The 12,867-nt window shown below is 42.9% G+C and overlaps 1 protein-coding gene across 4 annotated transcripts in view; it reads left to right on the forward strand.

The window, feature by feature from the left end:
• ST3GAL3 (ST3 beta-galactoside alpha-2,3-sialyltransferase 3) overlaps window positions 1-12,867 on the forward strand; it is a 164,218-nt gene that overhangs the window by 95,460 nt on the left and 55,891 nt on the right. For all 4 annotated transcript variants that reach the window (XM_026033328.1, XM_026033334.1, XM_026033342.1 and 1 more), the window contains one exon: window positions 1,063-1,157. In XM_026033328.1, the coding sequence (XP_025889113.1) occupies window positions 1,063-1,157 (95 nt within the window). The remainder of the gene's footprint in view (window positions 1-1,062; window positions 1,158-12,867) is intronic.

Consider the following 12,867-nt stretch of genomic DNA (forward strand, 5'->3'; position numbering starts at 1 on the left):
GATCATCCCCCTCTACTCAGCCCTGGTGAGGCCACATCTGGAGTACTGCGTCCAGTTCTGGGCTCCSCAGTACAAGAGGGATGTGGAGCTGCTGGAGAGAGTCCAGCGCAGGGCTACGAGGATGATCAGDKGCCTGGAAYATSTGYCCTATGAGCAAAGGCTGAGAGAGCTGGGTCTGTTCAGCCTGGAGAAGAGGAGGCTGAGGGGGGACCTGATCAGCGTGTATAAATACCTCAAGGGTTGGAGGGAGGAGGAGGGGGGCAGCCTCTTTTCAGTGGTGGACAGCGATAGGACTAGAGGAAATGGCTTCAAACTGAAGCATCGGAAGTTCCACAGGAACTTAAGGAAGCATTTCTTCACTGTGAGGGTGACAAAGCACTGGAACAGGCTGCCCAGAGAGGTTGTGGAGTCTCCTTCTTTGGAGATCTTTAAAACCCGTTTGGATGCAGCCCTGTGCCACGTGCTCTAGGTGACCCTGCGTGAGCAGGGGGGTTGGACTCGATGACCTCTGAGGTCCCTTCCAACCTTGGGCATTCTATGATTCTGTGATATGGGTGAGGTAGGAGTAGCCAAGTGCAGGTAACTCCCGCATTTGTCCAGTGTATTTGCACCTGCACAGTACACGCATGGAACAGTGGGCATATATGTCACCAACAGCATAAGGACCACCCTGCGCTCATTCCTTCCACATGCTGACAGGGACAGAATATAAATAGGTTTGTGCCTACCAAGGTCAAAGTAAAACTATCTAAACTCTCATTGCAATTTTCAACGTACTGCAGCTAAATTAAAAGCCAACCTATAGTTACAAAGTTTGGCCTGTCATTCTATATCATTGAGAAGAATTGATTGCCCTATGGGTGACTTAGGTGTCCTTTGTCACAGAACATACTTGATGCATTCATTCCGCTGTAGGTGTTTTTCGGTAAAAGTAAAATCTCCACATTTCTTTATTCCCATTGAGGAAGTAGAATCAGCATTTATATATGAGGATCATCAACRATCCAATAGTTATTCCTCCTAGTTAAGGAGTTAATTTCTCTCTTGTTTTGGTTTTCTCAGGTTCTCCAAGCCGGCACCAATGTTCTTGGATGATTCCTTCAGGAAATGGGCACGTATCAGGGACTTTGTACCTCCCTTTGGAATTAAAGGACAAGGTATGAGCAAAATATACAGCTGTTGAAAAAGAAGGTGGTTCTTGCAGTTGTGTGCCCTGCCATCTTTTGTTTTGTTTTGAATGCCCGGTTGATCCTTTAGGCTGTGCTTTTTTCCCATTCTGGGACAGCACTGTACAAGATGCTCTGAGAAACCAGGCTTTCCATGGGTGAAGGGTGGAGCTGAGGCTGGCCTTTTGGTTTAGTGTGTGGGACCATGTGATTCTGACTTTTGAGTGAGGTCCGACAGGTTGTAGAAGCTCCGTTTTTGGAGATCTTCAAACCCGCCTGCATGCCACCCTGTGCCATRTGCTCTAGGTGTCTCTCCCTGAGCCGGGGTTGGACTACACGATCTCTCGAGGTCACTCCCAACCTCAACCATTCTGTGATTCCACGACATAGCACCATGTTCTGGAAGGAACATTATGATATTAACGACTGCTTTAGTTGTAGGTCCTGGTTGACAGGTCCTGGCTGTTTTGAAGTACTTTTTTATCAGTATTTCTTTGATGAACAGGTATCAGTGCATTTTTCTAAAGTTTTGGAACACCTGGGTTGACCATTGGTGCAAATTATCACTTTCCTCTTGTATCATCTAATTGCATTATTACTTTAAAATCTGCTGCTTGTAGTCTTATGTAACAAATAGGAAAAATCTATTGCTTTGGTGTTGACCTGCTGCGATGCTCTGTCCTCCAACTGGAGCATGGTGGCAGAGGCTGCACCTCRCTGTGCTGCAGTAGGGCAGGAGTAATGCTGGTGGTGAGAGCAGCAGGTAGCATCTCCATGCAGGTGAAACAGGTCACTGTCCTGCATCCTTYGCCTCCAGATGAAGAGTGGTGGGGCAGAAAGGCTCTACTCACACCAGTGACTAGCTGCTGCCTTCCAGAAGCCCCATTTATTTTCATGATTACAGATGGCTCCTCTTGGAGTTAAAATATCTGCTGGAAATGGGGCTGCACCCTGGTAAGCTCAGGTCTGCACCCTGGTAGCTCTCTAGCCTTGGAAGCAGATGTGGCAGTTTGCAGAACAATCTCTGATTAAAGCAAGGACTTTCCTGACACATTTCTTCTGGCTTGCATTAATCCACTACTTTTCTTTGCATGTGTCCTTGCCTTGTCCTGTCAGTCTCTTGCAGCTCATTAAGCACCTGATTACTGTCCTCTGAATCAACCAGCAGAGTTATCAGCAGAAACCATGAAAAATAACAATGGCAGCACAAATGGCAGTGCTATTTTGGGCAAGTGTTGGCTTCCAAGAGGCACACAAGGTGTACGAGGCCAGGGCAGGCTGCCTGACCAGGGTGAAGGTAGGATTTGCAGGTCACACACGAGGTCAGCTAGACCTAGGAAAAATCATTCCATTAAATGGAATCCAAATGGACAAATTCACCAAAAGGAGATGACGGAACGGCTCTGGCAGCCTTCTTCCTGAGTGTGTTGCCAGCTTTTATCACCACTGCAATGTTATGTAAATCTGGTGCTTTGTATTGGATTTCCTCAGTTAAAAAGAGAAATAAGAAATTGCCATTATTTAAATGGTTGAGAGCTGAAGCCATGGGACGGAAACAGTTGAATAGTGGTTTTTTTTTTCTTTTTCTTTTTTTCTTTYTCCTTTTTTTTTAATGCCCTCCTGGGACTARATTTTGTGCCAAGTTTCAGTCTGGAGCAATTTCTCTGTGTGGGAGGGTTGAATTATAAATTGCTGTAACCCAGGATTTCTAATGGCTGTGCTGACAGGCTGCGAGTCCTAGCGATGCGAGTGGCGCCCTTTCATGTTACACATCGCTTGCAATTCGTGCATCAGTCTTCTCCGGGTGGCCCATGGGACACGTTCTGGCTGAGCTGAGTGATTTGATGATGGGATCAGCACCTCATTAAGGCTTTCACTCAGGGCAATCTAATGATATCCAAACAACTGACCAAGGCAGGCGGTGTGGAGATAAGTCACGTGCTTGTGCAAGGTGAAGGCTCTCAGAGCTGGGATGTGCATGGGAAAAGAAAAAAGGGTAGTTGGGATGGTTGASCAAGTGTGGACAGATGTGCCGTGTTGGAATAAATGGCTCGGGAGTTTTGCACCGTGCATTAGAAAGTCCTGTCACACTAACAGCTGGGATTTCCTGCAGGATTCGTGCCCGGAGAGGTGTTTGGTGTTTAGAGACACCAGCTCTAACTGGGTTGGTGACTGGAAGATTTTGCTGAGGAATTTGAGTATCACCTAATCTTCTCAAGTTACTGTGAGCTAGACCAACTGCAAAAGGACATTTTTTGTGAACTACCATTACAGGATGAGCTCACTTATTCACTCATTTAGTAACACTGTGTATTCCAAGAAACTTCTAGAAACTGCTTCCAGATAGTTTGAATGAAAAATAGTTAGGATGTCAAGAGATTCCTAGTAGCTTGGAAGATATCCTTCCATTTCTGCTTCCTACTATTAAATTTTTTCTCTCTTCTCCAGGCTTTTAGCTGAAATGTTTTTGATACTCATAGCTGCTTCTCCTTGCACTATCTCTGGAAAAGAAAAGCTGAGAAAAGGCCTTTTTCATCTGTCACTTGATGTTACAATTTCAGTCTTGCGGTATTTCAGAGAAAAGAGCTTCTGAGCAGTGCAGTTTACAGAACTGCACTAATTTGGAGTAAAATATCTATATAAATCACATGTAAAAGAGTAGAAATGGCTCAGAAATTTCCAGGGCTGTGGCTTTTTAAAGACATACATATCAAAGAGAAGGCTTTATGCTGATCATCTGGACACAGTTCATCAGAAACCTTTATTTTCTTGCCCCCCACATCTGATTGAAAAGACAATTCTTCCATCTCCAGATGCTAAAACATATGCAGTACAACATAGGAAACTCAACACTGAGCTTTTCTTCTTGAAAGARCACTCCTTTTTTTCCCCCATTCATTTCCTGATTTGGCCCCCATTTAGTTTATTGTTGAGAATATAGCCAAAGTGAGGCGAATCCTTCACACACAATGAAATTCGCCAACTTGGAGCTGCGGAGAAGATCAAACCATAACAAGTTGTTGGAACTCCAAAAACTACAAATGCCCAGATGTCCTGCGGGAGGCATCTCAACCCACTGAGCACCCTCCCATGTCCCTGGCTGCTCTTTCGGTTTTCCMAGCACCAACCACGCTTGCTCTGGCAGCCTTTCCTGTGAGGAACAAGGAGACCGCGGCAGTGTCAACCTGCTTAGCTAGTTGTATGGTGAGCTTTGTCTGAATTAAAATTTCTTCTTCTTTGTATTTGCATCCCTTTCTAGTAACTGCTTCCATCACTGGAGCTTATTGGAGGGATGAATAAGCATATGTTGTCCATATTCTTCCAGAGATTCTCCAGCATGCTTTCAATATTAAATTTGTTAAAGAATAAGCAATAGAAACATTGCTTATTGTGTTGGTTAGATTATTAATCACAGAAGGCCTTCTCCCTAAATTTCCTTTTGTAGCTAAAGCAAAAAGAAAGAGGTGTTCAGAAATAAGCAGCAAACAAAACTGACTATTAATAGGATTTTTCACTAGATACGGGTTAAAGAATATAAAAGGCTTTCATGAGGAAGAGTAGCTGATATCTGGCATCCTCTGTGTAATGGGCAGGGGAGAGTTGCTGTAGTGTTTTGGAACTTAAGCAAAACCACATGGCATAGCATACACTTAAACTCAACAAACACAATCCCTTTTTGCAATGTCTCCTCCATGCATTTAGTCAGTAACTGTGTCACTGCTGAGCAATGGTTGTAGGTCTTCACTTCTACCTCTGCTCCAGCTAGAACATTGTTAAGCAGAGAGGCTCCTTTTTCTGGTTCTAAATGAGTTTCCCTTTGGAAAGGGATATTTGTTTCTTATGGAGCGACTGTCCTGTCACTATCCAGAATTTTCATCCCATCAGGGCTTCAAAAGCAGGTTTTCCCCACTGTACTGAAGAATGTTAAGAACATTTTGAAGTGCTACAGTTTTGTCAGMTGCTCTATGTAGTACTGGTCGGGAGACTTCATGATGCAAGAGAGACRTCTGAAATTAGTGACATACAAAGACGATTAAGGAACTGAAACATCTATCTTATGAGGAAAGATTAAGCGAGCTGGGCCTGTTTAAGCTAGAGAAGAAAAGATTAATTTAGAGGGGATCTTATCAATATGTGCAAGTACCTGAGGAGAGGTTTTAAAGGGAATGGCACCAAACTCTTCTCAGTGATGGCCAGCRATAAAACAGGGATAATGGGATAAACAGGGATAAAAAAGGGATAATGGGTACAGACTAAAACACAGGAAGTTTCATGGTCATATGAGAAAGAGCTTCTTTACTGGAAGGTGACAGAGCCCTGGAACAGGCTGCCCAAAGAGGTTATGGATTCTCCTTTCTTGGAGATAGTTGAAAGCTGCCTGGGGGTGACTCTGCGCCACATGCTCTGGGTGTCCCTGCTTGAGATGTTGACCTCTAGAGGTCCCTTCCAACCCCAACCATTCTGTGTGATTCTGTGACACGGAAATCAAGTCTGCCCAGAGCACCAGCCCTAGTAGGTACATTGTGCAATGGTTAACTGTTCTCATACTGGGTTTTATGTGGTTGTTTTCCTTTCTGTGAGTGCTTCTGGGAAGAACTCTAGTTCTGTGCTGCTTAGCTGTGGTTTCATTAGTCTCTTGGGACAGAGGTCATTCACCTTCAGTGAAAATGTAGAGTTTTCAGGCGTGCAAAAGTTGGCACGTCAAAATGCTATCGGGAGAAAATCTCTTTTCTTTCCCTTCATGTTCTGTTCTTGCATAGTTTTCTTCCTTCCACATCAGCTTTCTTGGCCTGAGCAATATTTTATCTTTGAGAAAACATATTTGTTTGGACATYGCACTTGAAATTTATAACTGGCCCAAAGAAAAACTATTAGAAAAGTAGATCTTTGCCAACCTACTGTGGGAGCTCTTTATAGAGGCTGTAGTACCATGTGCAAATGTCTTCCCCCTCTTTCGACTGGTTCTTCTAGATAATGAAATTATGTCTTTTCTGCTTGAGTTCTCCAACTTTACCATTATTTTGATGGCTACTCTCTGTGTGGCTGATTTTCCTATTGTGAGCGTTATTTTTGTTCTTCATATGTTCATCCTTAACAAATGAACAAGAAGTACCCATATACCTGTTGATTCTGTACAAAGTAGGTGGTAAAACAAGATTGTTATTTCTTCAGACTGATTGAGTCTGAAGTACAATTCTGAACTGAATTGTACTATAATTTTACATTTGACTAAAATTGGGTATAGTTGTCATTATCACATGGGAATATATCTATAAAAATATTGCTGTTTCTCTGGGGACGATAGCTGATTTTACAGCCTCAAGAAATTAAGACTTGAGGGAGGGAAATGTTAAACTCTCAGAAGAGGTAGAGAATCAGCTTTCCTTACTGAATGAAGTCTCGAGAAGTTATTTTGTGAATTTTTAAGTTAAATCACCATTTGCTCTGTAACCCTCTCTTGATAAAGTGGAGTCTCCTAGTTCAATTAAAAGGATCCTTTGCTATTGAGTGTGCTTAAAGAATCATCCCTATCCCAACTAATTGAGGAGGGAAAAGTGCCCAAGGCAGATTTCAGACCCAGAACTCCCAATTAATTGGGTGACTCTRTATTAAAGTCTCTTGGATTGTTGAAGTGTGATTGAGACATGGATATTAGCATTGTCTTTTCCCTTCCACAGGGGAGAACAAGTATTTTCTTGCTCTTGTTCTCAAGTGCTACATCTTAATGCTTCTGTAAGACTTGGCAGAAATTGYTGTTGTGTTTGTTGGTGGGCTTTTTGACCTTGAAGACATCTCCTGGGCACGTGAGAAGGGCCATCAAAATGCAGCAACAAAGGGGAGAACAGCCCTCTTCAACAACTGTGTTTTTCCCACTTGTCTTTGGATGACACATTGTGAATCTTTCAAGGTCCATTTTCATTTGGCATGAGTTAGCCTGTTTCTACAGACTTTATTGCTTCCTGTGCATCATACGAGAGTTCACATCAAACTGGTTAATACAAGATTACTGCAAAATGCTGCCTATTTTCTGGCATAATTGTTTTTTAAATTAATGTTCCAACTCTCCCAGCCCTGGGATTATGCTGGAAACCAAGCTTGTGTTCTGAAAAAACAAAATGTTGGTAGTGAATAAAAACTTGGAAAAAAAATTGCTCAAGGCTCTAAAGCCGTGATATAAATCAAGAGAGTCCAATTTTTGTGTATTTTATTTATATGTATTTTTAAAAGACTTTAAGGGCTTTCTGGAGTTTAAATTTAACACATCCTGAGTTTCCCAAAGCTGTTAAGGAGGGATATGCTTCTTGGATCTTCTTTCTTGCATTTGATTTTTTTTTTTTTTTTTCTCCTTTTTTATTGGTTTGGATCTATGAAACACTAGATGTGTGTTTTCCGAAGAACATTAAAAATCATCAAAGGAAGTATTTGTTTTGAAGCACTGTTGCTAGTGAAGTACAGCCCAAGTAAACCACCTAGACCTGGCACAGCTAATGACTTTGGGAAACCGGTCTCTTGTCCTGGCACGCAAGAGCTTATTTGAGGACGGAATTGTGCCGTTTGTAGTTAACTGTCTTTAAAAGCCAGTTCACATGTTAGCAATGTGCTTGGAAGTCTCAGGAGTCTTTGTAGCTACTTTCTCCTACATAGACCTCACGCAGAGGGGAAAATAAGTAGCTAATTGCTAAAAAGGAGTGGTGCTGGAAATTTCAAAGACTGTTTTACCCACTGGACTTGCAGCTTGACTAAAATACCATTTTTCATTTTAGTTAAAATACTAAAATAAAGTTGCCTGGTTGCAGTTGGACATGGTTGTAYTGAGAGCGAGTTGGATTGTGTGTGCCCTAGGACTTGGGTCTGTGGCCTCAGGCTGGGCCCTGTGGTGGCAATCCTTGTGCAGAACATCATTCTTCATGCTCCCGAGGGGCAAAACCTTTAAGGAACAAAATCCTGAAGAAGACTATATGGGGCTAAGCTTTCTGATAGTGTAAATAATGTATAAGCTGTTTTTTGCTTACCTCTTGTTTAGAAATATTCCATTTTTTTTGCCCTTAACCCTGATGGAGTTAACTTATTTATCTCACGAAGCTGTGTGGATGTGCGTGTAGCATTCTGTTCAGTGATCATCTATATGCAGAGGAGGCTGGTGTACTTGAGGGATATCTTTTAACTTGACTCTAGTCAGGTTATTCCCAAAACCTGCAGCTTGTGCTCAGTGTCCCGTGGAAGCAACAGCTAGAGATACGGAGCCTATGCAGATATAGAAATACGGAGATACGGAGTTGACCAGCTATGGAGATGGGCAGTGACCTTGACTCTCAGGGCAAACAGGAAGAACTGCAGAGATGCTCTGTTCCCTGACCCCAATACCTGCTATTTAAATACTTACTGCTGGCAGGGAGAATATGTAGACTTGTTGGGTTGGAGGAAAATGGCTGGTATGGACAGTTCTGAAAATTGGAGCCTCTTCTCTCTGCTATTTAGGAGTGCAGGAACAGCCCAATTTGCTTCTTATTAAAGCAGACAAAAGGTTGGTCTTATGAGATACCTGCAGCAAGTCCTGTGCAGTGAAAGGTCTCCATCTTTTTTTAATGATAGGAGCAGGAAATTATGCATTGGAAACAACAATGTTAAGTGTTGTTGACATTTACAGTAAAAGTTTCCATTCTTYCACATAAAAATGCTAGAATTCAGACCTAGGCTGCTTCTCACTGTGTGGTCACTGCCTGCCTAATTTCTAACTATCTACTTCCAGTTTTTCCAAGTGTCTGAAGATTTCAGGGTCAGCTTGAAGTCACGATGTGCTTGAGTTCAGAGAGATCGAGAAGTCCTGAACTGTGTTTGAATCTTCCAACGCTATAAGGAAAAACTGATAGCATATGTCATGATAACTCAGGGTTCTTAGATAAATATAGTCAATTCCTGCTTTGGGAGGGAGGGAATGTACRGAGGCATATTGCTCTGTTTGTGTARTACAATGAGCATAGTGATCAATAGACAAACGAATTAAATGTTTTTCCATTCTCCACAATAAACTAATTTATCTGTGACAAAGCTACAAAGAATAGAAACAATGACTGGGGAAAAAAGTCATAAATTACCTGCCCTTGTAATGTGTTCTTTATTTAATACCGGGGAGGAGTGGGCATGAAAATGCCAGGTTTTGGTGTCCGTTTTCCTAGTTTATCATTAAAAATGTCAGCAAACACGTGTGAAGAACACGATTAAGGCCAGAGATTATTTGGAGATGAAGGCCCTTGCAGAGGGCTCCTTGTCTGGCAGTCAAGGGCTTTTTCTATTCCTATTTATGTCATTTGATTGCATGGTGACCTTCAGTAAGTTTGGTTGGAGTATAATGACATTCGTTGCTCTCAGAAACTAAGGAGAGCAGGTGGCAGACCTGATGGATGAATTCAAGAATATGCATATTTATATTTTTTTATTTAATATTTTATGTATGCCTGCTTTTATCCATATCACATGATAATCTTTGATTTGAAGGATTATAGGAAGACCATGTTTTTAGTGTTGGTTCATGTTCAGATGCCTAATATTTTGGGTGGAGTTAAAGAGCACATACATGAGCTGGATCCAGGGAGCACAGTAAACTRTGGTCCAAAAGTACCCAACCTATAAACCCTGGGCTTGAGCTAGGAGGAGCTATTGATGGCTGGAGTGGTGGTGGCACGTGGTGGATTGCTCAGTCTTCAGGAAGTTTCCAAACTTGTGGCCGTTGAATGACCATGGGATGATCATTCTGAGATGAGTTTGATGTTTGAGTTCAGTTTCCAGCAAGAGGTTGGAAAAAAGTTGGACAAAACAACTTGTGGGGTTAGCTGGTGGTGAGGAAGAAGCCAATGTCAGACTTTCCAGACTGAATTCACCTCTTATCCCTACTGGTGTGTGGAGGGCGGGTGGCAGGGAAGAAGCGTATGTGCAGAAGTAGCTGGGTGTCATCTAGCCTGGAAAGAGCCCTCGGAGAACGAGAGACCTGTTGAACGAGGGCCATGTCTCCTGGCCTRGCTATGTGCCCATGCCATGGAAGTGATAGCGGTGAGCGCACACAACCTGCACACGCACCTGGAAGGATTTTTTTCCTTTGTAGCCCTCGGAACATGTAGGCTCAGGCTCCTCCTCGAGGCCCTGGTGCCCAAGGCAGAGCACAGCCACCCGCAGCTCTGGTCTCCTCACCTGCCAAGCAAGAGGAGCTGTAGCCGGGCAGGTGTCGTGTCTGCCCCCGTGCCAGGGCTTCGTCGCGACCTGGGGAAACAGCCTACAAAAAAGCCAGATTATTTGCGTAGCTGTTGCTGTGTTAGAAAAACCTGACYTTTAAGGAAGGGCCCTTCCACATTGAAGGAAGGACCATACTCATCTGGTGCCTTTATTTATTTGTTTATTAAGACTGATGCAAAAAAGTGATTATGAGGAGCCAAATGAGCTCCCCAACACAGTGATTTTTGGATTGCTTGGAGTCTTTCATTCTTTGTAGTGTTCAATGCAAGCAGATAGCAATTGTTAGTTCCTTCCTTCTCCCTTGAGACTCTGCCCATCCCAGAGCTGTTCCCACTATTGTCCCATCCAAATGGAAGTGTTATGTGTATGAGTTGCAGCATTTGCAGTCTCTGYCGGAGATCTCACTTGCTGATAAATCAGATATTGATTTAACATAAATGGTGTAGAACTTCAGCATCTTTCTACCMCTGTGCTATAGGGCAGCTGTTTATATTTGTCCATCTTTGTAACATGCTCTTGCATCCACAATTGTTCCTCACTGTGTTAGTACGCAAGGCAGAGTATGCTTAGCACTCCTTCACCTTCTTGCTTGCCCAGGAGAAAGAATGCTTCATATTAAACTTTCACATGATTTGYCTGCCTACCTGCTGCCTGGCTTTTCTTAGCTATAATCTGGACATTAAAAGTGCTTTGCTTCCTGCAGATTGCTGTCTGTCCTTGCCATAATGATTCCAGGTAGCTCTCCACCTTTGTCCAGCTGTGCTGAAAGATGCTGCCAGTTGCTCCTGCTGGAGGCATCTTTGTTGTTTTTATTCAAAGCCGTGTGCCAACCACAGAAGCATCTGCTGATCCTTCAGACCTTGTTCTAGAAGGTTATAAAGGTCCTTCTGAAGGACGTCTTGGTCTTTACTTGTATCCTGATGAGCAAGATATCAAGTGCAAGGGCCTGYGTCAACCCCAGTAATGTCCATCTCTAGAAGAGCTCCAGATGCATCAAAAGTACCTCGTGCTTATTCTCTGCCCACCCATTTGCTTGTCCTCCTTGTGCTTGTGGTTCCCACTCCTGACTTCCAGTGAGGATGTTAGACTAGGCAAATTGGCAYTGAGGGCATCTTTGCCCTTTTTGTACCTAGTGCAAGTCACTTGGCAGTGAAAGATGCCTTTTATGGAGTTTCAGCAGTTTGGGACTTTAACACTCTGATTTGTGCACTTTCAACCTCTTGGATGCCATATAATAATCTGTGGGGGTGACTGAAAAAAAATTTCTCTTTTGACTATTCAGAATCTGTACTAAATGTCCGATATTGTTGTTTGTGTTGTGCTTTCACCCCACATGACAGGGGAGGGAATTATCCCTGACCCAAATGCTGCAGTATCCAGGCCTGAAGTAGTCGTGTATAATTCATAAACCTTTGCAAGTTAGGAGGCAAGATGAGCAAAACAGAATTATTTGGGTGCATTAGGCAGCTGTATCCAGTGTGCTCTTTAATATCATATGACAATAGACCTCCAAATATCACTTGGAGTAGCTACAGGGCGTTACTTGTTGGCTGGTGGAGCAAACCGGGCACAAAGCCTGGGTACATAGGAGGCTGCAGCCCTTGAGATGCAATCCTGGGATCTTTTTTCTGGTAGAATGTGTGGGAAAACGGCCACAACAACATACATTGTCCGGAGAAAGTGAGTGCAGGAGACGGGCCAAGGAGAGGACTGTGGCACGGTGCCATTAAAGGTCACAGCAACCTACTGCTCTTGAGGAAGACTCAAAAATAACATTCCCACTGAAGAGGGAGTTTGCTGCCAATGTGGCAGGAGGAGTCCTTCAAATGAGGGAAAATAGAAGAAAAAAAATTTTTGATAGCAATATAAATTGCTTTTGCCCTATAAATAACCTCTTTCCCTTGCCCTATTCYAAAATGTGACCTCTGAAAGCAATCACAGAGCCTAGATTGTAGCTGTGGTTCGCCAGGGCCATACCACATAAAATGTAAATGCCATATTGAAAATAATGCCAAGTCCACAAGCAACCATCAGAGGTTTTCTGTCTGTCATCTTTGCACCCCTGCCTTGTGTCTCACCTGTTCGTTTTCAGGTTCTAAGTTTCATGGCACACAGAGTTTATTCAGCTTCTCTATCACTCAATCTGTTTTTTCTATAATGTCATGCAAGTAGTAAATAAGAACAGAACTTATTTTAATGGGAGTTCCCTGATTGTGCCAAATGCAGTCAGGAGTGTCCATCAGACAAATTATGTTATGCTCTTTACAGTCACTAGATATCAGTCTTTTTAGTATCGCAGAATCATTTTTAGTCTTTCTTAAATGAGGTTTTTCACTCCTTTCAACTGGTTGCTCCCAAAGACCTTTTGAACTAATTGGCCAGCACTTTCTGGGACAGGGTATGATAAATATTTATGATTTGATGAAGAGGGTGGAAAGAGGTTGATGGTTCCTGGTCTTTGGAATGTAAATGT

Source organism: Nothoprocta perdicaria, unplaced genomic scaffold (genome assembly GCF_003342845.1).
Source record: "Nothoprocta perdicaria isolate Ctin4 unplaced genomic scaffold, notPer1 scaffold_0, whole genome shotgun sequence".
In the NCBI taxonomy this organism is placed as follows: Eukaryota; Metazoa; Chordata; class Aves; order Tinamiformes; family Tinamidae; genus Nothoprocta; species Nothoprocta perdicaria.